Source organism: Pholcus phalangioides, unplaced genomic scaffold (assembly GCF_987345545.1).
Source record: "Pholcus phalangioides strain wild (caught in Gottingen) unplaced genomic scaffold, Ppha-v1.0 ptg000043l_1, whole genome shotgun sequence".
Lineage (NCBI taxonomy): Eukaryota > Metazoa > Arthropoda > Arachnida > Araneae > Pholcidae > Pholcus > Pholcus phalangioides.
This window is the reverse complement of record NW_028301629.1, coordinates 4,102,259-4,129,253: the sequence shown is the minus strand read 5'-3', so window position 1 is coordinate 4,129,253 and position 26,995 is coordinate 4,102,259. Positions and strand designations below refer to the sequence as shown.

The following is a 26,995-nucleotide window of genomic DNA, read 5'->3' as shown; positions in this document are numbered from 1 at the left end:
ACATATTTATTATTATTTGCACTCATTTAGCTATATTTTTATTGTACTTACGCTAAATACCGTAATTATTATTATTTGCGTTATTCACTGTCATTAAATTTTTGATTTCAAATAATCTGATAAATGCCTTAATGATACGTTTTACATGATAGTACATTAAATGCACTGAAAAAAATTTGAAAATTAAAATTAAATTTCATTATAAAATATAATAAATTTTATCAGATTTTTTCTGGTTACAACATGGTGCAGAGGGAAGCCATATCACTCACTGGCAACTCTGTAAAATTCATGCTGCAATCATATCTGTATATAGTCCCGGTATTTTCTCTTTTTTTGGCCGTCCCGACTTTTTGGCAAAAGTGTCCCGGTTTTTCCCGTATTTCACACGAAGCCTACTTGAATTTTTATTCTTTATTAAAGTCGAAGATTGAAATTATTTTTCAACTCAAATTATTTTATGATAGTTACAACTATATATATGGGATATTAATCTCCCCTATTTGCCTTGGTAAACGTTTTTTTTTCCGTGGAATACATTTTAATCCACTGCAATTTGCAGTAATGCATCATTTCCCGCCATTGTGATTTTTCCGCAATTTCAACAATATTTGGCAACTTTGTTTGGTTTTGGCGTCGTTTTTGGCGATAATTGGCGAAGTCCCGTATTTTCCCGTATTTGGAATCCCGATGTCCCGTATTTCTCTCGAGGAAATATGGTCAGCCTACTTATTACACCTTATTTGGAGAAACATCAGGAGTCATTATATCTTCCTGTATAGGACTATTAAGCAACGCATATCAACAAAGACGGGCCGGCGTTGCAGAGAGACGATTTATATCCGTCTTGTATACCACAAGTATTACAGGACTTCTGCCCTGTGTACAGGATCATCCACTATCTCGGTGAGTTTTTACGAACCAACGGACTTTTCAAGAATGTACCTCAACAAAGCTATGACCACAGTGTCAAGGGACGCTGTTTAGAGCGCATGGACGCTAGAATGTTCATCTTCGAATGGAATCAAGAACTTTCAGAAAATTATGATGTAGATTTTACAGTTGATTTTTAATTTCTTCCTCCGTATATTATGATACGTCCATTGACGAACATTGGAGACTGGAGAAACCGCTAGACACCCAGGCTCTGTCGCAAGAAGCAACGTAAGGGGGAGGTCCAGGGCATCTCCGGCAAAACCATTATTTGATACGTCAAAGATTACATATAGTGAAAAGAAATTAAAAATTATGTAAAAAGAAGAATCAAATTAATCAAGTTAAAGTCAAAGTGCAACGCGGGCTCGGATGATAAATAATGATGGAAAGATGTATAAAATCATATCGCAAAGGCGCAATCAGAAATTTGATTAAATTAAATAAATAAATAAATAGAAATTAAATAAATAAATAAATAGAAATTAAATAAATAAATAAATAGAAATTAAATAAATAAATAAATAGAAATTAAATAAATAAATAAATAGAAATTAAATAAATAAATAAATAGAAATTAAATAAATAAATAAATAGAAATTAAATAAATAAATAAATTGAAATCAAATAAATAAATAAATTGAAATCAAATAAATAAATTGAAATCAAATAAATAAATTGAAATCAAATAAATAAATTGAAATTAAATAAATAAATAAATTTGATTGATCGAGGATTGTGTCTGGAAATTTAATAAAATTTCCAGACACACCCATCCTCCGGGAGCACTTCGATATCTCAATGCGATGGGAAGCGGGGTGTGTTTGGTTTTCAAAGGTCAAAGCACCATATTAAAAAAAAGATTATAGCCCCGTTTCCATGTGCGGTAGCATTAGGGAGTTCTAGCCATCGAGCTAAAGCAGCTTTTCCTAGAAGTAGAATTTCAGCGCCGAGTGTAGCGCGAAAACGCTGATTGGTTAGAACCTGAAATTCTGGTTTTTTGACCAATCAGCGTTTTCGCGCCGGCAGAAACGTGTTACATAATTACGCTACGCGTTTGTGTTTTCCTAGCTTGGCGCATCAGATCAGGGCGGCTATTTTATAGTATATGGCCTTGGCATCAGCTACTCCGTCGTCTGCATACTCCGGTTTGAAGGGAAGGGAAAGAAGACACAGAAGAGAGTGAAGAGGGAACATCGGCGAAAAGCGCGACGCACGACGCATTTGACTCCTCCAGAAGCAGTCAGCCAATCACGTCCGACGTAAAGCGCTGTCGTGAGCCGTATTGCGCTCTGTATGAAAACAGTCATGCTGCTTTTCTTATTGGTGATTGGACGGCATGTCGCGCTGGGCGAACCACGTTGCTCGCGGCACAGGAAACCTGCTCCTAGAGGGGGAGCCACATGACTCGGTGTTTCAAGTTACCCATAGAAATGTACAGTTCGGTCTTTAAATATTGGGTTTTAAAAATTAAAAAAAAGGATAGAGAAAAGTCATCTAAAAATGAAAATATATTAAACTATTTATTTCATTAATACTGGAAGCATTTCTTTCATTAATGCTGGAATAATTTCATTCGTTAGTGCTGAAAATTTCCTTTCATCAATTCTTGAATTTTCCTTCATTAATTCTGGAATAATTTCTTTCACCAATTCTGGATTTGTTTCTTTCATTAATGCTGGAATTATTTCTTTCATTGATTCTGAAATTATACCTCATTAATTCTGAAATTATATCTTATTAATTCTGGAATTATATCTCATTAATTCTGAATATATCTTATTAATTCTGGAATTATCTCTTTCATTATTTTTGGAAATATCTCTTACATTAATTTCGAAATTATCACTTTCATTAATTCTGAAATTATCTCTTTCATTAATTTTGGAACTATCACTTTTTCATTAATGTTGGAATTACCGCTTTCATTAATGCTGGAGTTATGAATTTCATTAATTTTGGAATTATGAATTTCATTAATTATGGAATTATGAATTTCATTAATTTTGGAATTATGAATTTCATTAATTTTGGAATTATCTCTTTCCTTAATTCTGGAATCATCTTTCGTTAATACTGAAATTATCTTTTTCATTAATTTTAGAATTACAGTAAAAAACCTGTCTTTAACGAAACCTGTGTCCGACGGAAAAAAATCTCCGTCCCTTACGATTCCGTTGAAGACAGGTTTTACTGTATTTCATCGATGCTGAAATCATATCTTTCGTTTATTGTTTTGAATTCCTGTGGATGCCATTATAAAATAACGGAGATTGCGCCGATATTCACCGAGTCACGTGATCTTCCGACGAAAGATGTTGGGGGACACCGTTCTCAGCACTGCCAAGGCGGAGACCGCTGACATCATACACCCTCCAGTAATATAAGCCCGATGTTCGTAAGGAAAGAAATGGGGAGCAGTCATTTTTTTTTTTGGTGAAAATTCTCGAAGCGGATTTTAAACTCATTTTTTCAATTTCAAATGTAAACGGGGCTCAAGTCTCCCTTTATTAAACCCCCTTAGGAACCCCTCCCCAAGGACCGAATTTCAAAAATTCACTTCTTAATAAGTCTTTACGTCATAAAATGAAATTTCTGACCAAATTTAACGAATTTCAGTGGTTCCGGTTTTGCATGATTTCTCAATGTTACATTCAAGCACCCCCTCTCCCATTATGACTCAATTAGGGGTCGAACTTCGAGAAATCCCTTCTTTGTCAGTCTATGTCATGAAATGAAATATCTGACTGAATTTGAGAGGTTTCGGGTCGGCGAGATTTCGGTATTGCTCCCCTTAGGACACCCCTCAAAGGACCGAATTTCAAAAATCCCCTACTTAATAAGTCTTTACGTCATGAAATAATACTTCTGACCAAATTTCATGAATTTCAGCGGTTTCGGTTCGACGTGATTGCTGCCTTACATTTAACCTTCCCCCCCCCCCCCCCGCCCATACACCTAGGGTCGAATTTCGAGGTTTAATTTCGTCATGAAACGAAAATTCTGCCCTAATTTCACGCATTTCAGCGGTTTCAGTTCGGCGTGATTTCTCTACGTTACCTTTGGAAATCTCTTATGTCCCCCTAAGGGCCGAATTAAAAAAAAACCCTTCTTAGTTAGTATTTACGTCATGAAATAAAACTTGTGATCGAACTTCATGAATTTTCTTCAGCGGTTTCCACCATTGTCGTCTCTATTCTATCCCTGTTCTTGTGGGGAAATTAGATTTTCCAGGGTGGAAATTTGAGTTCTTCTATGAAGGCTTGGGACGTATTTCCGAACTCTCTTTATTTTCTGCATCATTTCAAACTTTTAATTTTTTAACAATTTGTGGTGACTTCTTTCTTGTATACTTCTCTTTCAGTAGTAGAGGTTTGACCAACTGTTTTGTGCTCTCTACGGGAAATTTGTGCCACTGAGATAATTTCCGCGGACCCCCTGTGCCAATAAAATGAAGAAAAATGAAACCCACGAACTCTTTATAAAATGATATTCTATATATAGCAATGAACTAATTGAGAATAAGGACTTACCAGGCTGTTTGGCCGTGGAGTCCTCCTTTTACTGAAAGAGAACTCAAACCTCTTCTACTGAAAGAGAAGTATACAAGAAAGAAGTCATCAAGAAATTGTTAAAAAATTAAAAGTGTGAAATGATGCAAAAAATAAAGGGAGTTCGGAAAAAAATTCAATTGCCCCCCCCCCCTCCCCGGGAAATCAAATTGCCCCACAAAAACAGGGTAGAATAGAAACGGCCCTGGTCGAAACCGATGAAATTATATTCATGAAATTTTGTCACAAGTTTTATTTCATGACGTAAAGACTAACTGTGAAAGGGTGTTTTGAAATTCGGCTCTTGGAGGGACCGAAGTGGTTCAATAAGATGAGACATAGTGAAATCATGCCGAGCCGCGAACCGCTGAAATTCATGAAATTCAGTAAGAAGTTTTATTTCATGACGTGCAGACCGACACAAAAGGGTTTTTTCGACCTTAAGGACGTGGTGGGCATCTTCAGAAGTGAGTCTGATACTACCGAAATGCCCTTCTTATCAACTTTTGCGGCTTCATTTGCTACACAGGGTGTTCCTGTAAGTGCTGATGTGGCCTTTATGTCATCAACTGTCCGTCGTTGAGGTATAATTGCCATTTAAAAAATGCTTGAAAGGCATTCAAAAATTACCCGATACCAGTGTCGAGAGTGAAAATACAGTGTGTCATAAAAAAAAAAATTCAAATTTTTTTACGTCCCCCCCCCCCCCCGTCTTCTAACTTCAAATTAGAAAGTTGTTGCCCTGCATAGGCGGAGATAGATTTGAAAGTCTGGGGGGGGGGGAAGGACGATGATTGTTGGGGGGGGGCATGATGATGGTGATGATGTCAATTCATATATACGCAAATACATTATATCAGTCGGCTTTGCCTTCGACCCTGCCCCCATGACCCCACGTATCTCCGCTCATGTAGCCCTGTCTCTGAGGTTTGTCCCCTGAGGCCCACACAAAAAATTTCAAATTTTCTAAGCGAATATTCGCTGAGGTATTCAAATTCACAAAACTGAGAAAAGTTGAGAAAAGACAGCATAAACGAATGGAAGGAGATTTGCCCGTTAGGTTTATGCTGTTCTTTCATAACTTTTCTCCGATATTTGAATTCAAATATCTCAGCGAATATAGCACTTACAAACGTGGAATTTTTTTGTTGGCCTCAAGAGAGACAGTGCAACAACTTTCTAATTGGAAGTTGGAGGACAAGGGGACCGTATAGAAATTAGATTTTTTTATTTTGTGACACTGTTTTTCCCTCGCAAAACTGGTACAGGGTAAGTTTTGAATGCTTTTTGAGCATTTTTTAAACCGGAATCATACCTCTACTACGAACGGTTGATGAGATAAAGGCTGAGTTAGCACTTACAGGAAACCCTGTAGCATTGGTGGAGGATGCAGGTGAACAGAGTAGCTGATGCCAGGGCTGCAACTGGATGCTTGGTCACCCGGGGCAAGTGGGCATCTTGGCGCCCCCTTGTAATGTTGAAGGAGAGGTTTGAGAATAAAATTAGCACCCACTCTGGTCCAGCGCCCGGGGCACGAGACCCGACTGCTCCTAGTTGCGTCCCTGTTAACGAACACTTTTCTAATCCCCCAGATACGTTTTCATAGGAACAATGCAAAAACCTGGAATTCATTTGTAACGAAATTTCGTTATAACGAAGTGATTTCTTCGAACTCTTGGAGTTCGCTATAACGGGATTCGACTGTATTTGCAAAAACATCTTCATGAAATCCTATGCCAATAATACAGGGGTTCAGGACTTCCTTTACCGTCCCAAATATTTTTCAGCCCTCCCATTGTCTCTAATAACTTTCTCCCTCGCTGACCTGGTCGTTTGTTCCCTAGGTCAGTGGTGCGTAAACTTTTTGAAGCGTGATCCCCTTTTCACCAAAAGTTTTATAGGTGACCCCCCCTTTTCCAGAGTGACCATATGTCCCGAAAAACTGAGACATTCCGGTTTCTTGCTACTAAACGTACTGTCCCGAAAGCCCTTTTCGGAGCGCTTGTTTCGATTTTTATTAGGCGATATTGCCTTCTAAAGATATTCAATATTTTTTAATATCATAACAAATATCTACTTTGCTTTTTGATGTACTTATTGTCCCTTATGCAAGATGGAAGTGTTACGAGGTGTATGGTCCCCGATTTTCGTATACAGGGTGATTAAGAAAGAATCATCCGATTAAAGAAAGAAATGTGTCATATATGTACTTTAAGCCATATATGGTAAACCCTTGACCCTCGGACAAAATGTGGCCCTGAACGTTATCTGATGTGGCTTGCCCCCTCAAACCCAATTTTGTAAAAATGAACTAAGCGGCACATTTACAGATCACTGAAGTAGGCCCGTGGCACATTCAAAGGTCACTTAAGTAACCGCGACACAGTTCCAGAACACTTAAACGATCCGTGGCACATTTAGAGATCCCTTGCGTGACATGTGGTATTATTTTAGTTTTAGAGCACTCAAGCGGTGGTCCCCCAGTGCGGTTATATCACTCAAGTTACCCGCGGAACATTCCCAGATTCCTTAAGTGATCCGTGGCATGATTACGAATCGCTTGAGTGATGCGTTGCACAGTTCCAGAGCACTTAAGCGGTCCGGACACATTTACAGAGCACTTGAAGGATCCGTGAAACATTTAGAGATGGCCGAAGTGGCTCTTATTAGGGGATTTATCTTTAGGGAGAATGTTAGTTCAGGTGCCCACAAAGATTTTTCTCGTTTTTGGCGCACCGAGTAAGATGCCATTAAGAATATTTCATATTTTAATAAAGGGTGGTTGATGAAGTAAGAATCACTCCAAACCGCTGCTCCCTGTCCCAAAAGTCAGCAAATCGGAAACCCCCTCCTCCCTCGATGCTGACGTAATATTTGAATGACCGCTAATGGGCGTTCAAATCCCTTGAAAAATGAGTAGGTATTGTGCAGTGAAATCACTTCGTTATAAAGAAATTTCGATATAAAGGAATTCCAGGTTTTTGCATTGTTCCTAGGCAAACTTATCTGGGAGGATTAGAAAAGTTTTCGTTGAAATGAAATTTTCGCTATAAGGGTATTCATTAAAATCGGTATTCGACTGGATATACAAATCAATTTTTTGGCGACTAGCGCATTTCTAGAAAAGCGTAGGTGGATAACTTACCCTGTAACCATGCATATGGGTACCCTGAAATGCATAGGTTTTTCAGAACATCGCAATGTGTTGTAAGAGTGTTTCTAGAGAGAAATGCGTAAGACGATTATATATATATACTTCCTAAACATGCACACGGGGCGTGAGTATCCATCGAATGAGTAGGTCTGAACCCATCGAAATGAGTTGGAGTTCCGATTTGAACAGATGTTAAATGCTAGTCTCGCGTGCCCGGGTGAGCCCATGTGTTAAGACGGAAGAGGGCAGCAAAATTAGATTCAACGCTGATAGATATTATGTCTCCAAAGATACTTTGGAAAAAAAAAACCGGAAGTAACTGGACCGTAGGAGTACGCAGAGTTTTCTCGGGGGGGGGGGGGGGGCGTTTTAGTTTTTCTTCTTCTCAAGGGGGAGTTTATGTTTTTTCCTGCAAAATAACACTATAATATCGGCTTGGGGGGGGGGGGTTAGAACCCAAAACCCCCTTCCCCTCCTTGCGTACGCCAATGAAATGGACATTTGCATAGAAAAGAAAAGGAAGAACAATAAAAACGGGTATGCCCCGTACAATAAAGGCAATATGGTCAAATTATTGTTGATTCATTTTTTTTCAATCATCCCGGTTTACTGTATTTCTCGCGATGTGATTACAGTAGTGTGACCATATGTCCCGGTTTTCTTCATTTTTCTGGCCGTCCCGACTTTTTTACAAAATCGTCCCGGTATTTTCCCAGTTTTTTGCATGATGACTACTTGGATTTTATTCTTCATTGAAATCAAAGATTGAAATTATTTTTCAACTCATAAATTATATTATAATAATTACAACTATAAATAAGAACATTTATCTCCCACATTTGTCTTCTTCAACGTTTTACTTCGTGGAATTCATTTTAATCCACTGCAATTTGCAGTAACGCTTCGTTTCCCGCCATTGCGATTTTTCAGTAATTCAACAATGTTTGGCAACTTCTTACATTTTTGGCGTTGTTCTTGGCGATAATTGGCGATCTCCCGTATTTTCCCGTATTTGGAATTCCAATTTCCCGTATTTCTCTCGAGGAAATATGGTCAGCATATGTTACAGTCACTTTGCAGACTAATCACAGTCCTGGTTTTTTTCCTTCAATTTCTATCTTAGATACTGTACTTTTTTCACAAACATATGATCAATTTTGTAATTATGATAAATATTAATTTCGATCAAAAATGATCAACTGTTCAATCAAGACGGATTTCACGAACAAAGATCTCTTATTCTGAATAAGAGAACGCTTCCGGTTGGCTAAAAGTACGACACAAGAGTTGTCGCGGCTCCAGCGACACACCCCTTTCCCGGTGCCAGGAAGAAGTACTTGAAGAGAAAACTATCACAGTCACATCGGCTTTTTTTAAATGGAGAGACATTATTCGTGGATAGAGAGATTATGTTTTAATTTTTCATCGGATTATTAATCGGACAGGTTGGATATAACCTGTTCATGAATTTATTTACATCTCATTAAACCTCGAGATATCGAAGAAAACTTTTTAGAGACAGATTCTTTCTCCTCCGGGTAATCCTTTCTTTTTCCTAATCTAGTTTATTGCCCACGCAAACTATAACGTACTGTCATTTGTTAAGTTGTCACAAAAACTGTACACACGATGGTTTCCTTACGTTAAATATAAATATTTGTCATTACGGTTTATCATTGCAATTGTCATTGCACTCAACTGTTAGTGTTTTAATGTTGGACGATTATACGCTTCAATTAGTCATCCCGGATGACGTCTATGTTTAGCCATAATGGTGCCGTAACGTATGAAGTTTTGTATGCACTTAAATCTCTATGAATCGAAACCTCGTGGATTGCATTGTTATTTTCTTTAAGGAAGCTTTGTTTATTGATGGTTTTGTTTGTATCGGTGATTCAAATCCCCCCCCCCTCTTCCCGGTATGAACAGAGATAAGTATAGTTTTCCCCATGCTTGTGGGCCACACAAATTTTGCCGCCCTTTTAGACCAGTTTAGTCAGCCCATTGTAGTCTAATTTTCTTGGCCCCACTGATTTCTTAAACTTGCCGCCCTTGGCTATATTGCTCACCCCTGCTGCAACTAGATACTTTCTCAAACGTGGGAAGCACCTCTGTATAGTGAATTCTGCGCCCCCCCCCCCTAGTCCAGAGCCACTAAACCAGCCTGCTCCCAGTTGCGGCCCTGCATCTATCTGTCCTCAAAATTGGTATTTTGTGGATTTGAAATTAAATGTACATATTTATGTTGTAGGTCACTGTGATCGTCATGGCACCCAGAATTTTTTTTTTCCCCAAAGGAATGGCTAACTCAGAAATTGGAAACCTTAAAAAAATTGTATTTTTAGCCAATTGTTACTGCGCAATCACTGGTTCTAAACCCGAATTTTCACCAAAGGCAAAATCTGAGGGAGGTTATGGGGGCCTGTGCCCCCTCCCAAGATCAAAAATTAAAAATATTTTTTGCAGAAAATCAAAATATTGAAAAAAATATTCTTTTACTATATGCCATAGGCGGAGATAGACTTGGGGAGAGGGCACAATGATGTCAATTCATATATACATTAGATCAGTCGACTCCACCTTTGACCCCGTTGGGGGACAAAGTCCCTCCCATATCTCTGCCCATGCTATATGCTAATTTAAATTTTTGATCGCTAGTGACCCACAATTTCTGTAGAAGAAATCCTTGTGCCCTTCCAAAAGCAGATTCTGTGTACGCACCCATGATTTTCGTAATGCAAAACGGTGACTACCGCATGGCAGCTAGATGACAAAACTGTGGATATTCAAGGTAGAGTTTTTAGATTCTTTTCTTTTTTCTGAACGATCCCGGAAAATATTCTACAGTTTTTAACAGGCGTTCAATCCTTTACGATTTTCCAAAAATGCGCATTTGCAATCTTGTAGGAGCAAGGCAAATTTACGCCGTATAGACCAGCACCTCCTAGAGATAGTCTATCTGTAGGAGGTGCTGTATAGATGCTGTCTTTGAATGCCGGCAGATAACAATGAAAGTGCTGTGATTTTCGGTATCTTATCCCTTCTATATATATACCAGAGGGGGAAAATCTGCAGCGGAATTAAAACTCTGAAATTTGAAAATTCCGTACATGGCCCTCATTTAGGAAATCAACTAGATATCCGTCATCTTATTATTCAACAACCCGCATATAGCATACAGTATGGTATACAAAGTGTAGTAAAACCACTTTTTCAAGGTCATGCGATCATGATAGACATTAAAAAGAAGAGGAAATTTTTTTTTCCTTTCTATTGTTTTCTTGGAACTAAGAAAGAATGTGCTGGAGGACATGTGAACTAAATTTTTGTTCCCTTTTCCGAAATTCAGAGTGCAGTCAAGCCTCGTTAATGAGTCACTCTTGGGAGAGCAAAAATATGACTTAGTAAGCGAAGTGACTCGTTAAGCGGAGTAGGCCATAGCTGTGTCAATTCCTGCCTGAGGACAATTGGGACTTCCAAAAAGTGACCCGGTAAGCGGAGTGACGTGTTAACCGGGTGACGCACTAACGAGGTTTGACTGTATTTCACACGCTATAGCGTGTCATTGGCATCTCTGCTGTGCATATAGTGAAGTGACCAAGAGGTATGGGAGTGTATAATAAAGACCAGGGGCTTTTAAAGTGTTTGGAACTGGTGGATTCTCGTCTTGATCTTTATATAGGAAACTTTGACGCCTGAATCAATTCAGGGTACTCGGATCCATGCCATAAATTAGCATGGGTGCTCAGCATCCCAGGCCTTGGAACCACTGTCCCCAGGTTATTTCTTTTGGTCATTTATATGCAAGGGTATCAGAATATAACCGTGGGTTGAGCCTTTACATAGAAAATTTTTATTTCCAAATCTTTTCTGGGGGTGCCGAGACCCATGTCAACAAATTACAGTGAGTGCTCGAGCACCCCCGGCTCCGACTGATAGAGACTGCAGGCAAAAATAATTGTATAGTTTTGTTCTAAACTGCACATACTCGAGAAGCATGATGAACGAGAGAAAGAGGCCACTCAACGAGGTGCTTGACTTGAACAAACATGTTTGCTTTGACACCCAAAGCAGAATGTTTTGCATTGTTCTGCAACGAACCCTTGGCTGACTGGAAATGTTCTGTGGTAAAAATCCCCATAATAGTGTTTTCTTACACTTTTTCTTAAAATACTTCCAGATTGTTCTCGATACTTTTTCTTAAAATACTTCCAGATTGTTCTCGATACTTTTTCTTAAAATACTTCCAGATTGTTCTCGATGTGTGTTGTAGATTTTGGCATATTCTGCTTTGGGGGCTTTGACCCCGATTTGCTGATTGGACCGTTTCTCACTTTTTTTCTTTCTGTCTTAAGAAGAAAAAAACCTTTTGCTGAGGGATCATTATCACATCCTTACATTTCAGAACCCCCTCCGGTCATTTTCACTACGCTCGCTCTATAGTAAAAGTACTATGTGCGACATCTTTTCCTCCATCCCTACGCAATGTTTTTTCTTCCTAGTTGTAATATTTGTAACTTGTACTTCTTCGTTCCACATCGTGGCCTATGTCATTCTTTCGGCTGCATACATACTGGCACATACCGTTGGTCACTTTTTGCCACTTGATAACCTGGTTCTTGAATATTCGAGAATATTCTCTTGGTCATGATGAGAGGTTTTAGAAGTTTGGTTATGGAAATTTTAGAAACCTTTAGATTAAAACGTTAAAAAGTTATTTAAAATTAGATAAATTTTCAGAAATTAGTTCAAAGCAAAGAGTAAAACTCAAAAGTTGATTGACAAAGATATTCTTATACAATTACCTTTTTTCGAAGAAGATACAGAACTGTTTTCTTCAATGTACATACACTTAAATTCTGTATCACTCGCATTTCTTTGCAAGTTGTGCAATTCAGCTATGTGTGTTGGTTTCATTTTCTTTCTTTTAAACTTTAATATTGTGGGCTGCAAACTTCAATGTTCCCGTCTTCTTGACGGGGACATTGAATGTTCTCAAGGATACTTTCGAAGGACTACTATTATAAAATACTAGAGAATATTCTTATTGAAAATAATAAGAATTATTCTCAAGTTATTTATAGAGATTATTTATTATAATGCATGTTATTACAAATATTCTTGAGAATACTCTCTGGAACGACTATTATAAATGACTAAGAAGAATATCCTCATCGAGGAGAATGTTCGAGAATATTCTCTGGAAGGACTATTATAAATAACTTTAGAATAATTCTTATTATTTTCGATAAGAATATTTTCCCAGTAATTTGTAAAAATAGTTCTTCCAAAGAATATTTTCAAGGATATTACCGTATATACTTGTGTATAAGCAGAGTTTTTTTTCTGGAAAAATTCGTTCCCCAAGTGGGGGGGGGGGGGTTGGCTTATACTCTGGTAAGATTTTGATGATAAAATATCGACCCCCGCAATATCAGTAGTCATTTGTGTTTGAGAAACCGTCATTATTGGTTTGGGGTTCATACCCCATAGAACCGATGTCAAAGCTGAGGTATAGAAATCGAAAACATCATTGGCTTTGATACCAGGTGGGTTAACGTCGATTGTACAGCCTTTAGATGTGAGCATCAACAAGCCTCTCAAAGACTATTTGAGGAATTTGTGGATGGAATGGATGAGTTCTGATGATAAAGAAACTACAAAAAAAGTGGTGCCTTGAAGGAACCTGTACGCAAGGCGTGGAATTCTGTTTCCGCCGATCCTTCAAAAAGTGTTGCATCAGCAATGCGATGGATGGAACTGAAGATATCCTCTGAAAGTGACAATGGCGATGACAGCCCAGATGAAGATATGATGATCTAATGGATTACCATGAGCTTGGAGACTTAGAAGAAACGGATTGAAAAGTTTGAATCATTTCTATTGTAAATTTCTGTAAGCTATTCATTTTGCATGAAAATATAAGAATTTTTTTTTTCTCTGAAATGCACAGATTTTTTGGGGTCGGCTTATACACTGGTTTTCAATTTATTGTGGTTTTGGTGGTCTTGAAGTGGGGGGGGGGGTCGGCTTATACACGAGTATATACCGTATATATATTTATATTATAAATAACAGGAGAATAGTGTTACGGTGTATAGACTATAGATGGCGCGATTTATTTGACGGCTCTCAGAAATATGGAAATCTGTTAATACTGGTTTCAGTTTAGCGGAAATGTTTGTGATTGGCGGAGAACTGGTGGAGGGTTGGACAGAAGCTTCCAGAAGATTACGCCCATCCAGACAGTGACGCCACAAACCTGGTACTATGGAATAGGAATTTGTGGAATATTCTTTTTCTTGAAGCTTCGACCAGACCTATAAATAGTAGGGAGAATGAGAATTCCATATTACAGAGATTCGATGAAAAGTCAGTTGTGATTCAACTTTGTGAGAAGTTGTTAGCTCTCTGATTAGCTTGTAAATACGTGTAAATTGCTGTTCTGTAAATAAATCTGTGTCCGTTGAACCACTTCTTGTTTTGCTATCTCGAAGTCTTGTGAAAAATTATCCGGAACAATAGTCTCATCAAGAATAATTAGAATATTCTCAAGTTATTTATAATAAGTCTTTCCAGAGAATATTCTCGATTATTCTTCTCCTAAAGATTATTCTCGAGAATTTTACATCATTGATGTACACACATTGTTGGATTTTTGACATGACAAATGTCTAAAACTCAAACCGTCAACAATCTCAATGAATGCTTCTAGATAATATTTGGAACACAATATAAAATGTCTGGTTTTTGACGTGACAAATATTAAAAACTTGTTTAAACCGTCAAAAACCTAAAGGAATGCTTTTGGAATTTTATCTACACTACTGATTACCTTAAAAGTCAAAAACTTATTCTCAATGGTATCAAATATTTTTTTTAACCTGATGGATTTGTTAAAAACTTTAAAAAAATATTAAAAAGCTTTATTAAGCTTAAAACATTTTATTACTGTATAATTAACAGAGTTTAAAATATCTCCATTTTGGTATTTAAAATTTTCTGATCTACCCGAAATTTTATTCCATATAAAAAAAAATTCTCGAGTAGCATCTGTTAATAAGCTAACTTAACTCATTTATTCTCATCTAAATATTTCTTAGCTTGGGTCGTTTATCGTTATCCATAGTTTTGAAGAGTATTTTCAATCAAAGCAGAGCTGGCAGGACTTGATACCCAAAGCACTGTTTTTGCACATTTAGATATAAAACTTCAATTAGAAAAACATTGCATATATAAATGCTAGTAAATATTGTGTCGGAAGTGAAATGAAGTGTGTGTGATGCATAATAATCGGATTGGGGGAAAAGGCCATGGAGCCGAAGGGATACAAGCTGTTGACTGTTGGACATGAGAGCAGGTCGAATGCTCTGGTTTGAGGCACCAGTCTCTTCGGGGGTGTGGGTTCGGATCCCACCGCTGCCACCATGCTTCGCTTGGCCTCCTAGACATTACAATTCAAGTATACACTAGAGCCAACAATGTGTCAGAAGTGAAATGAAGTGATGTATAATAATTGGATCGGGGGAAAAGGACATGGAGCCGAAGGGATACAGGTTGTTGACTGTTGGACATGAGAGCAGGTCGAACGCTCTGGTTTAGGCGTCTGTGTAAATAAATATCATTATAAGTTATTCTCGTTGGCTCTAGTGTATACTTAAATCGTAATATGTCTAGGAGGCCAAGCGAAGCAAATATACCATCAGTCAGATTTATTCTTACTTTTGCACTGAGAATAAGTTACAAGTTTCTTAAGCATCATCCTACAAGCCAGCACTGCCAAATTAAAGGACATTTTAGTCCTACAATTTAGTGGTTTTGATCGCTAGATATATTCTAATGTTTTGCACAATAAGGGTATTGTTCTAAGTTTCTGTGATTATCTAGATAGTTTAATAGTAGTAGAAATCGGCATTACATGTATGGTGTAAAAGAAACTTGTTAGATTCCTATCTGCTATAAAAAGAGCACAGCAGATGGTTTATATCTATACGCCTATGTAAGCGGTTGAAGAAATTTTGGAAGGTCCAGAATCATCTTGAATTGAAGAATATCAAATAGTTTCATAGTTTTCCCCTTCAGCTTTTACGTTACGCTCTATTCAAATTTGTATATACAAGAAAAATACAGAAGGTCAAATATAATTCTGTACAGAACAGAAAATCATTTTCCAGTCATATATATTCTTTGCATAACATAGTGACTTTAAACATTACATGCAATTCAATGTGTGTATTTTTATATTTAAAAGCAATATTTAAGGTTTTTGGCGTGACAGTTTAAACCATTGTTTCCCAACCTTTTTTGGAAAATTCCATAGCCCCCAGGAGGCATTAATGCCCACGTTGGGAATCACTGGTTTAAGCTGTCAAAAACCTGCCAACCCCGTGTTCGCGTATGGTGTACAAAATATCGACATAGAATGGTGGACGTTTAAACTGGGTTGATGTGGAAGGTTAAAAAGGATTACTGAACATGAACTCACCAAATCGCGAATCGTATAAGATTACGGCCAAAGATGGCAGGTTTGCTTATATAAGGTGTTGCGAATATAAGCCCATGAAGGAAGTGCGAATGGACTTGCTCCCTCTAGTTCTATACTTCCTATGAGGTTATAATGTGATTTAAGCTGCAACTTGTTTTTTTTTTTTTTTTTTAAATCGAAGTGAGGCTTGGCTATTTTTTCCCATCTTTAATTGGTGGTTGTCCTGATAATAATTATCTTATCTTATTAAAAACTGAACTTGTTTTTGCTTCATTTGTAAGTTAATACATATATTTTAAAAATTATTTTTCCAGGTGAACGTGTGGAAACACCATGGAGGAAGAGAATAATGATTTCGTGAAACTGAGCGTTGAAGAACGATGTCAACATAAGCTCTGGAAAGCTCGAGTTAGTGGTTATGAGGAAGCAGCAAAAAATTTCGGCCTACAAACCGACGAGAAGAGTCCGGAGTTCTCCAAGTATCTGAGCCTGATCAAAAAGTTTGTGACAGACAGTAATGCTGCAGCACAGGAGAAAGGCATTTTGGCTGCTCTGGCTTACGTTGATAATGCAGCCTGTGCTGGTAAGACCTGTGCAGATGTCATCAGCGGAATTGTTGCAAAAGGTCTTGCTGCATCAAGAACAAAGACAAGAGAGCTGTCACTCGAATTGGTCCTCCTGTATGTGGAGATTGAGAAGCAAGAGGTTGTTGTCGATGAGCTCATCAAAGGTTTGGAATCAAAATCTCCAAAAACTGTGGCGTCGTGTATTTCAGCATTGAGAGAGGCCCTTTGTCTTTTTGGATCTCAAGTTATACCTCTCAAGCCTCTTGTTAGGGTACTCCCAAAACAGTTGGAGGACAGAGACAAGAGTGTCCGCGATGAATCCAAACAACTGTGTGTTGAAGTTTATCGATGGGCTGGAGAAGCTATCAAGCCTCAGTTGCAGAGTTTGAAGCCTGTAACTCTCACAGAATTAGAAAATGAGTTTCAGAAAGTACGAGGTGAGCGTCCTGTACCTAAGCGCTACCTCAAGTCTCAGCAAGCCAAAATGGCAGAAACTATGGCTGGTGGAGGTGCAGATGAAGAAGGCGGCGTCGACGGTGTTGATGATGCAGTGGAAGCAGCACCAGAAATCGATCCATACGATCTCATGACACCCATTGATGTTTTATCGAAGCTTCCAAAGGACTTTTATGATCAGTGTGAAGCTAAAAAATGGCAGGAACGCAAAGAGGTGTTGGAGAACTTGCTTCAGATGACCACTAATGTCAAGCTCGAGCCGGGGGACTACAGCGAGCTCGTCAGAACCTTGAAGAAAATGATCGGAAAGGATACGAACATTGTGGTTGTAGTCCTGGCATGTAAGTGCTTGACAAACCTCATTCTCGGACTGAGAAAGAAATTCCAGCCATATTGTGGTCCCTGCGTTTCTGTTGTCCTTGAGAAATTCAAGGAGAAAAAGCAAAACGTAGTTCAAGCTCTTAGAGAAGCGGCTGATGCTTTGTATGAAATAACTACATTGGAAGCAACGCTAGAAGATATTCAAGGTGCTCTAGCCAATAAAAACCCTCAGATCAAGGCTGAAACTGCTGCTCTGCTTTCCCGTTATTTCACCAAATGCACTCCTGTTCAATTGAACAAAAAGTTAATCAAGCCTTTGTGTATTTCTCTGATCAAGACTCTGAATGATACAGATGCTAATGTTAGGGATAATTCAGCCGAAGCAATTGGTACTGCCTTGAAAGTTGTTGGAGAAAGAGTTATGGGCCCATTTCTGCAAGACGTAGATGCTTTGAAAATGGCTAAAGTTAAGGAATGCTGCGAGAAAGCTGTTATCACCGCTAAACTGCAGACTTCAGGAAAAAATGTTGAGAAGCCCTCTCCAGCATCTGATAAATCATCATCTGCCAAATCTGCTCCTCCACCACCGCCTGTGAAAGCCCCCACTAAAAGAGTAGCTTCAGCACCTGTTGGGAAACCTAAAGCCGGTGCAAGAATAGTGAAACCAGTGTCCAAGAAAGCAGATCCAATTGAACCAGAGTTCACTGAGCGTGAACTAACTGATGAGGATGTCTTGGAGCAAGTGGCTGAATTGGTTCCAAGTGATGTAGTGAATGGATTGATTAGCTCTAATTGGAAAGAGAGGTTGGCATCCGTCGAAAAGTTTAACGAGATTGTGCAGCAAACCGAGAAAAGTAAAATTCCAGCCCAAGCCTTTGTGAGGCTATTGGCTAGAAAACCGGGCTTCAAAGAGAACAACTTCCAGATTCTCAAACTAAGGTTTGAAGTGCTAACAAACATTGCGGATAATGCTTCAATATCTCAATGCACGGTTGATTGTTGCCTGTCTGATATTGTCGACAAAATAGGTGATCCGAAAAATGGTGCCAGTGCTGGCTCAGCTTTGAGTTCACTCGCCGCTGCCACTACTCTGGAATACCTAAGCCTGAAAGTGCTGGCCATTGCTTTTGGTCAGAGAAATCCTCGTAACCAGTCTGAGTCACTGATATGGCTGTCTACTGCCATAAAACAGTTCGGTCTCAAGGTGCAAATGAAAGAAGTTATAGATTACCTTAAGAAGGCATTCTCTTCAACTAATCCAACCGTTAAAACAGCTGCTCTCGCATTGGTCGGTACATTATTCATGTATGTTGGCAAGCCCTTGAGATCATACTTTGATGACGAGAAGCCTTCAATTCTGCAACTGATTGATGCTGAGCTTGAGAAAGTCAAGGACCTCAAACCTCCTCTGCCGGAACGGGGGCTCAAAAAAAAGACCGGACGTCCTGGGCCAGGAGGTGAAGATCAGGGACAGAGTGCGCAAGTTAATTTGGCTGACATTATACCTCGTGTCGATATAAGTGGGCAGGTCACTTCACAGCTGATAACTGATCTATCGGATAAGGATTGGCATCTACGGCAAGATGCATTGCAAAAAATAACTTCCATTATCAGTGAAGCGAAATACATTCAACCTAACTTAGGAGATTTACCAACAGCACTGAAACCTCGTTTGACAGATACGAATAAGAAACTCGCTGTTCAAGCTCTTGGCGTGTGCCAGGCACTCGGAACTTCTCTTGGTAATCAGTGCCCTAAACAGTTGAGATATTTTGCTCCAGGAATTCTTACCGCACTTGGTGACAATAAAGCAAACATGAGAGCTTGTGCGATCCAGTGCTTGAACTGTTGGATGGATAATTGCCCACTGTCTTGTTTGCTGGAATGCGAGATGTTGAGCGATGCTCTCCGTACAGATAATCCATTTCTGCGAAATGAGTTGTTTTCTTGGCTGACCGAGAAACTGCCCTCAGCAACGTCTCTCCCATCAACGGAACTGAATCTCTGTGTACCAATCTTGCTGAATTGTTTGGAGGACAGGAATCCAGACGTAAGAAAAAAAGCTTCCGATTGTTTATTGCCGTTCATGATTCATGTGGGTTATGAACCCATGGTCCGCTGTGCATCAAAGCTGAAGCCAGCTTCCAAAACAAATGTCATCAGTTTACTGGAAAAAACCCGGCCGAACTTACCCGAAAAACCAACAAAAAGCAAACCGAGCAGGTTGCCGGCTGGGAGAGGTTCACCACCATCACCGATTCCCGCTAATGAAGAAGAGAGTGGGACTAAGGGAGCACTTAACAGAAGCACTTCTAAGTCAAAGATTGCTCAAAAGTCTATTCCAGTGCCATCTAAGTCCAAGAAGGAAGATGATGTCGATAACTCTCCGCCTTTTGTTGTCAACAACATGAAAGATCAACGTTTGGTTGATGAGAAATCTTTGAGGGTCCTCAAGTGGAATTTCACATCGCCAAGAGAAGAATTTTATCTGCAGCTCAAAGACCAGATGACCACTGCAAATTGTAGTCGAACAATAATCTCACATTTTTTCCACAATGACTTCAAATTTCATATCAAAGCAATTGATATATTAATTGAATGTCTCGACACCGCCGTTGATGAAACAATTGCTAACTTGGATTTGATTCTGAAATGGCTTGCTCTGAGGTTCTTCGACACAAATCCCAGTGTTATCATGAAAGGCATGGAATATCTGCAAGCCTTGTTCGAAGTACTTCTGAACAATAAGTATCGCTTGATTGATGCAGAAGCTTCTTCGTTTGTTCCATACCTGATTCTGAAAATCGGTGATCCCAAGGACACTGTTCGTAAAGGAGTCAAAGAAATCATCAGTCTCCTTTGCAGAATCTATCCCAGCAGTAAAATGTTTTCTTATATCATGCAAGGACTATCTTCGAAAAATGCTAGGCAACGTGCTGAATGCCTAGAAGAATTGGGTCTGCTGATCGAATCCAATGGTATCAGTGTTTGCCAACCTTCTCCCGCCGTTTCCCTGAAAGAGATTGCAAAACAGATATCTGACCGTGACAATGCTGTTAGGAATGCTGCTTTGAACTGTGTCGTTCAGGCATTTTTCTTAGAGGGTGAGAAAGTGTATAAGTATGTTGGATCCTTGTCGGACAAAGACATGAGCCTTTTAGAAGAACGAATAAAAAGATCAGCAAAAAATCGACCGGCAAAACAAGTCAGGGAACCTGTTAATGAAAATTTGAACTCTCATCAAATGACTAGAACAAGTCCTCCGACTCTAAGGCAAGAGCAAGTCCACGAGCCGGAATCCAAACATGCTAGAGGCAATTCGCCAAGATCACAGACAAAAGGCGCTATCAGACTTGACTTGGATGACATAGAAGAGAAATTCAAGGGCAAGGAATCAAAAACAAAGTTTGAGCTCGTGCCAGTTGATGCAGATGAAATTCTCAATCTTCCTGACATCCACTTGCCTCAGACCAGACTAAGACCACCAGCTTCTGCTCTTAAGCTCCTGAACAACTCGTCTGAGGCATCAACTGCTGTGAATCTGGTGATGGCTCAATTGACCGCTCAAGAAATACCTGTCGCAGTGGAGGCATTTGCACAAGTTGAAGAGCTCTTGCATCAGGATGACCGCGCAGAGGCAGTAATGGGAACAAGAGTTGATCAACTGTTGGTCATGGGAGCTTTACAGTATCGATTGGCTCATAACAAACACATGGCCGATGAGAATATATGCAAGGCTGACGTGATACGATTGTACAGATGTGTTACGATGGCTCTAGTATCTCTGTTTGATCATCCTTCTCTGGCAAAGAAGGCTAGTAGGGATGTTTTGCGGGATCTTATTCCCCATCTGGTTACTGTCATCTTGGACAGTCGGCTGAACGAGCTGCAGGAAGGACCACAAGTGGTCAGAACCATCAACATTCTAATCATACGAATCCTTCAACGATCCAATCCTACCAATATCATGAGTGCTCTTATCAAACTTCTCCACGATTGTGTTGGAAACATGAATTCTTCGGAGAGATTCACAGATCTCATCATGAAATGCTTGTGGAAAATGATTCGAATGTGCAGACAGTATATAGATGAACTCAATGTTGACAGGATCCTTTTGGATCTGCACGTATTTCTCAAAGCATATCCGTCATCGTCTTGGAAAGAGCGTCCAGTCGATACCCCTATACGTACAGTCAAGACTATCCTTTATACTCTCGTAGAACTCTTAGGTGACAACATAATGAAGCACTTGATGCTCATTCCGAACAAGCAGGAGTCCGACTTGTATCCATATCTTCAGAAGCTGACGCGCATGCGAAAGGAGAAGGGGAACAGTAGATCCTCCAGAGGAGAGAAGGGCTCTTTCGAAGAGAATTGTGGCTCGAAAGAAAGTCACAAACGAAAAAGTACGACTGGTTTCAAGCTCTCTAAATCCACTCACGAAGCTCTGACAGAGATATTCAAGAAAATTGGGTCGAAAGAACAAACAAAAGAAGGACTTCAAGAACTCTACGAGTTCATGAACTGTCATCCTGAGGCTAACATTGAGCCTTTCCTTCAGCGATCGTCAGATTTCTTTCAGAATTACATTCGTCAAGGCATCAAAGATATTGAAGAACAACAAAAGGGACTGAACTCTTCCGGGCAATCCCCTGTGATCTGCTCGCCAGACGTGGTACCTAAGACCACCTCTCGCACTGCTTGGGAGAGCAATTCATATCTCGAAAAGAGATATTCTGAGCAACTTGATAACGAGAAGGCCACTTCCGGCGAATCCTGGCGTGAGATGTTTCCGCCAGTTCCTCCACCGACGTCAGATACGACCCCAGCTGACTTGGGAGAATGGTTGAAGATCGTGGTTGCTCGCATGGGACTGGATACATCCAAGTACGACAATCCAGAAGTCATGAATGCCATTCTTGGACTCGATTCAAAGATGACTGTGGAAGAGCTGTGCTCAGAAGAAGCCATTCGAGAAACTTTAATGCGTGGTGAAAAGTTGGCAACAGCTGTAGCTGATCTTAAAAACAAGCTTAATGTGTGATAGGGAGATTAATTTATTTTTTCTTTTTATTGAATATTTTTTCCCCTTTTCATCTTCATGTAAACTTTCTGTACATAATCGTACGTTTAGTGCAGGGCTGCGGTTATTGTAAATCGTATCTCGTCATTGATTGCTTGCGCTAGCTCATGTATATTTGTAGTATTGCTGATAATGTCGAACCATTCTGTTAATAGCAGATTAAAGAATTTAAAACAACTGACGTATCAGAGAATTTCTGTAGGTAGAAAAGATAAAAGAGCTTCCTACGTGATCGGGTGTTATTAATGTCAACTCATTATCGGTGCACTTTGGTCTCAAACTTCTGAAAATTTGCAGTTATAGGTGTTATTAATTTGTCTTTTCTTGTGTCTGTGTATTAATTAAGTTGGTATTTGTGTGTATTTATGTGTACTTTGTATATGATTGGTATTTCAGTTATTTGGAAGGGGTAGAAAAGTTTGTGGACTTGGCAGAATTCCGTATCTTGAGTACTTTAAAAAAACCACATTACAATCTTTAAAATTTTCTCCCTTTGTGACGATACATATTTGGCAGGGCTTCTATACATATTTGTACAGTTTCCGGAAGCATTATTGGGAGCCATATTTTGTGACCACTCATAATGTCTCTTGCGTTGCATCTTTTTACATAGGAAATTGACATTCATACAGAGTTTGTTTAATCAGCAGATACAGTCAAATCATAAAATAAGTATCATTGATGGTTAATATACCATTTTTAATTTTCTTGTGTCGGAGAACTGCACTAATGGACTCCTGCAGACTATAAATTTATTGCCGTGGGCAGAACTGTTAACAAAGGAGCATTGTTTCAGCATTTTATGTTGCGAGTCCATTTGTTGCAAACAGAGATTTAGTGAATTGGACAAAGGTACCTTGTATGGTTGTACTTATTTACTGTTTTGTTTCTACTGATTAAACAAAATCTTTAGTAACCTCATTCCGTGTCATCTGTTGAGATAAATGATCCCTTTCGGGCATCATGGGCTGTTGCAAAAAGTGGCTTCAAAGAGCTGGCAAATGATTGTCACCCAAGGGGATTGTATTGAAAATGGCTGTTTGTTGGTATTTCAAACTTACCAAGGTAAGGAATTCTACGTGAAGTTACCCGAAGTTTTTTGGATTCTACTTACATAAACATTCAAGAAATATTTTTGTCATCTTACACTGTTGAAAACGATTGGGGAATTGCACTTCACAGCTTGAAATTTTTGACATAATTTGTGAATTGGAAAATGCTTTAGTTTGGAACGTTTTAACTGCAGTCACATGGTGGGTTAGTGGAGATGGCATACACCAGGAGTCTTCAACCTTCGGAACACATTGCAGGCCAAATCAAACTTTCCACGAAGCCTGAAAGTCACTAAGTCATACCGCGGTAAACTCTGTTAACACACGCAGTTTCCCATTTTACTTCTATACTCTGAATTTATTTATTTCCAAATTTTAATTAATTTTTAATTGATTCTGAAATTATTTTTTCATTAATTGTAAAATTATATCTTTCAGTAATTCTGGAACAATTTTTTCGTTAATTATAGATTCTCGTCAATTATGAAATTATATTTTATCAATAATTCTAAAATAATTTCATTTAAGTGCTTTTTAGCATTTCCGTAATAACTATGTATACCTTTTGGTTGAATTTAGGCTCTCGAAATATGTAGCATATATGAAATCATAGGTCCTATAAACTGTTCTGCCCCAGGTTCCCCGAATTCGTTATGACAGCCCTTTCAGTGAATCAAATACACAACATTACTATTGAATTTGGAGAGTATCTTTTAGTTCTAAATACAGTTCAGATTCCAGTGGCCTGAGTTCTTTAACAAACTGGTTTTTTTTTTTGGAATTCATTTTCCTATTTAAAGTATCTATTTTCTAAAAATGGTCAACAGGCCACAGCAAAAGAACCACAGAAAGAAAGGGCCGTGGGTTGAAGACCCCCTGGCATACACAATCAGTTATTGAATTTTATTCAATTTAATTTTAAATAAATGTCGCTGCTCATTTGTGTGCAGATCAGTAAACAAAATCATGGACAGAAAAAAAGCCAAGAAGACAAAGCATTTTATCGTATATAACCTATTAACATTTGGCACAATATTTTGCCCTGCACCTGCATTAAAAGCAGGTTCGAACTTGTAGGCTGTCTGTGTATTTGAAGTTGGTAGAACAAAGGTGTGTTGATAGGTAGTGCCTACCTCTATTGATAATCACACTGTCCTATAGCATAGATCTTTGGAAATGAAACACTGATAATTCAACTGTATTAGATATTCTTGGATTATTTGTCAGCCCTTTAGACTGCAATGATTGGAGATTACAGCAATTTCACAGGGGCAATAATTGAAGATTACACTGCGTCAGGGCTAGACTGACCATAAATTCACATGCCTGAATCAATATTTTATATGGTATAGCATGTGGTTGCAGGAAGCAAATGCGCCAACATTTCTGGCAATAGATTTGTCCAACCCAGCACCACACTAATTATTCCACTTTGTTGGAAAACTCATTAACTATTCCAATGGACAGACCGTAGTGCAGGGCAGATAATTGACGAGTAAGTCTGTCAGTAGTGAAAAGATTTGTGTATGAATAATTTGTAATACAATACTATGTAATACAGTTTGTTAAAACTGATGGTTATCCATGGCAAGTCTGGTGTTTTGGTGAACTTTTTTTTTTCATTTCTGTATGTAATATGTGCATTCAAATGTGATCGTCGCTTAAAAATGAATTTGAATTCATTCTGTAAAAGGAAACACGATTCTCCTATTATTTTAGCAGTGTGATTAATATTTTAGAGACAATAATGCGATAATTTTCAGAGGAGTTATATCCTTCGCTGTATCAATTTTCTTTGATATTACTTTATTTTATTCTTGGTTATAATTTATTGAACTGCTTAGAAAATGGCTGGTTATGATCTAGCACTTTAGTTCCTATCCATTCGCACCAATTCTACTTAATCTTGGAAAATTGCTGATGTATGAAAATATATAGGTGACTTAATTGTACCAGAAAATAAAGATATATATATATAGAAAACATATTTCGATATGTATATAAATGTTTTCAAAATTACAAATTATGCGTAAATTATGGTCTCGGGTATCAATTAATAGAAAAGTTTTTATTATTTCCTTTTGGGTTTGAATTGGATATTTCATTATTTTCAGTCACATCACATGCAGTGCATATTGTTCATATATTTTTGCTTAAACTGAGACAATTATTACGTGCCGGAAAGCTGTGTATATGCTGCAATGTGTCTGTTCTTTTGGTAATCTTGATTTTCTCCCTCCATTTCTGTATATTTAATAGGAATTTATTTGATGGCGTTATCATTTATATATTATACTCTGTGTGATGTATTATTTAATTAATATGTACATGAAAGTTTGGCTGATTCAGTTCTCACAATAAAGCTTTTAATCTGATATTTTTGCATTTCTGTTGACATGTTGGTAATACAGCATTATAGACACATTTCATAACTTATGTAGTGATGCTGACCTAGTTGAAAGTATTAGCTGACACAGTTTAAAATTTTTTCCATCAAGGAGAAATCCCAGGTGCCAGGTTGTATGTGTGTTGATGCTCGTCTACCACCGTGAAGGTGTCGCGGTCCCAGGTTCAAACCTGAAGGAGGATATAGATAAAATATTTTCCCTAACAAGCTTGAGGTGACCACGTTTAGACAGTGCTTTCATTTTCAACCCATCTCATTAATGTCAGTAAATTGCAATATAGAGATATGGCCAGAGTTGGTGTTTTGTGATGTAGGTTGCGTGTGTAGCTTTTTGATGTGAAGGCACATACTGGGAGTACTATCTGTTAAAACTAAACTAATGTTTTGTTTTATACATCAAAACTTTGATTTGTGAGCTTTTCCAAATTTAGCTTGTTTTTTTATATTGGTTAACATTTCATAGATTCTTCCAAGAGGATCTGAGCTATCTTGACGGTATCCAGCGACCTGGAAAGTCAAGGAAAATGTAAAATATTTGCCGAGTCGAGAAAATATTCAAATATCAGAAATATTGGAAAGTTAAGATTTTGAATTGTGTATGCTTTTATTGAAGGAGTTTTGGTGAAATGGGGCCAAGCAGATTTTGCTGGGGGAAAAACATTGATTATTTTTAGGGTACAATGGGACTTTATGATGCCCACACACTCTTCGCGTTCATGGCAGTGTTATCCGAAAAAATTTTGGAGATTGATTTCACTCCCCAAAATTTTAAGAGGTTGTTTTTATTAAAAAGAAGTAAAACTCTAAAAAATTACCTAAAATTTGGAGTAAAATCGAATTTTGGTACGTGAATCACACATCTAGGTGCGTATTGGCGAACACTGGTCCATGGCACATATTTTGTGATTATCTTTAGTTGTACAAAATTTTCTAAGCTTTGGCAGTTTTTTATTTTGAACGTAATTTTTTCTTTTAATGAACCACAAT

The 26,995-nt window shown here is 38.4% G+C and overlaps 1 protein-coding gene across 1 annotated transcript; it reads left to right on the top strand.

Annotated features, from left to right (window-relative positions):
- The first annotated feature begins 8,994 nt into the window (after positions 1 to 8,994).
- Positions 8,995 to 22,729, top strand: msps (msps cytoskeleton-associated protein 5). The gene is made up of 2 exons (XM_089255580.1): positions 8,995 to 9,176; positions 16,438 to 22,729. Exon 2 carries the CDS (start codon positions 16,457 to 16,459, stop codon positions 22,508 to 22,510), a length of 6,054 nt encoding a protein of 2,017 aa, XP_089111706.1. The 5' UTR covers positions 8,995 to 9,176; positions 16,438 to 16,456; the 3' UTR covers positions 22,511 to 22,729.
- Positions 22,730 to 26,995: the final 4,266 nt, after the last annotated feature.

Coding starts and splice junctions, on each gene's coding strand:
- msps (XM_089255580.1), top strand. CDS start 16,457: ATGGAGGAAGAGAATAATGATTTCGTGAAACTGAGCGTTGAAGAACGA.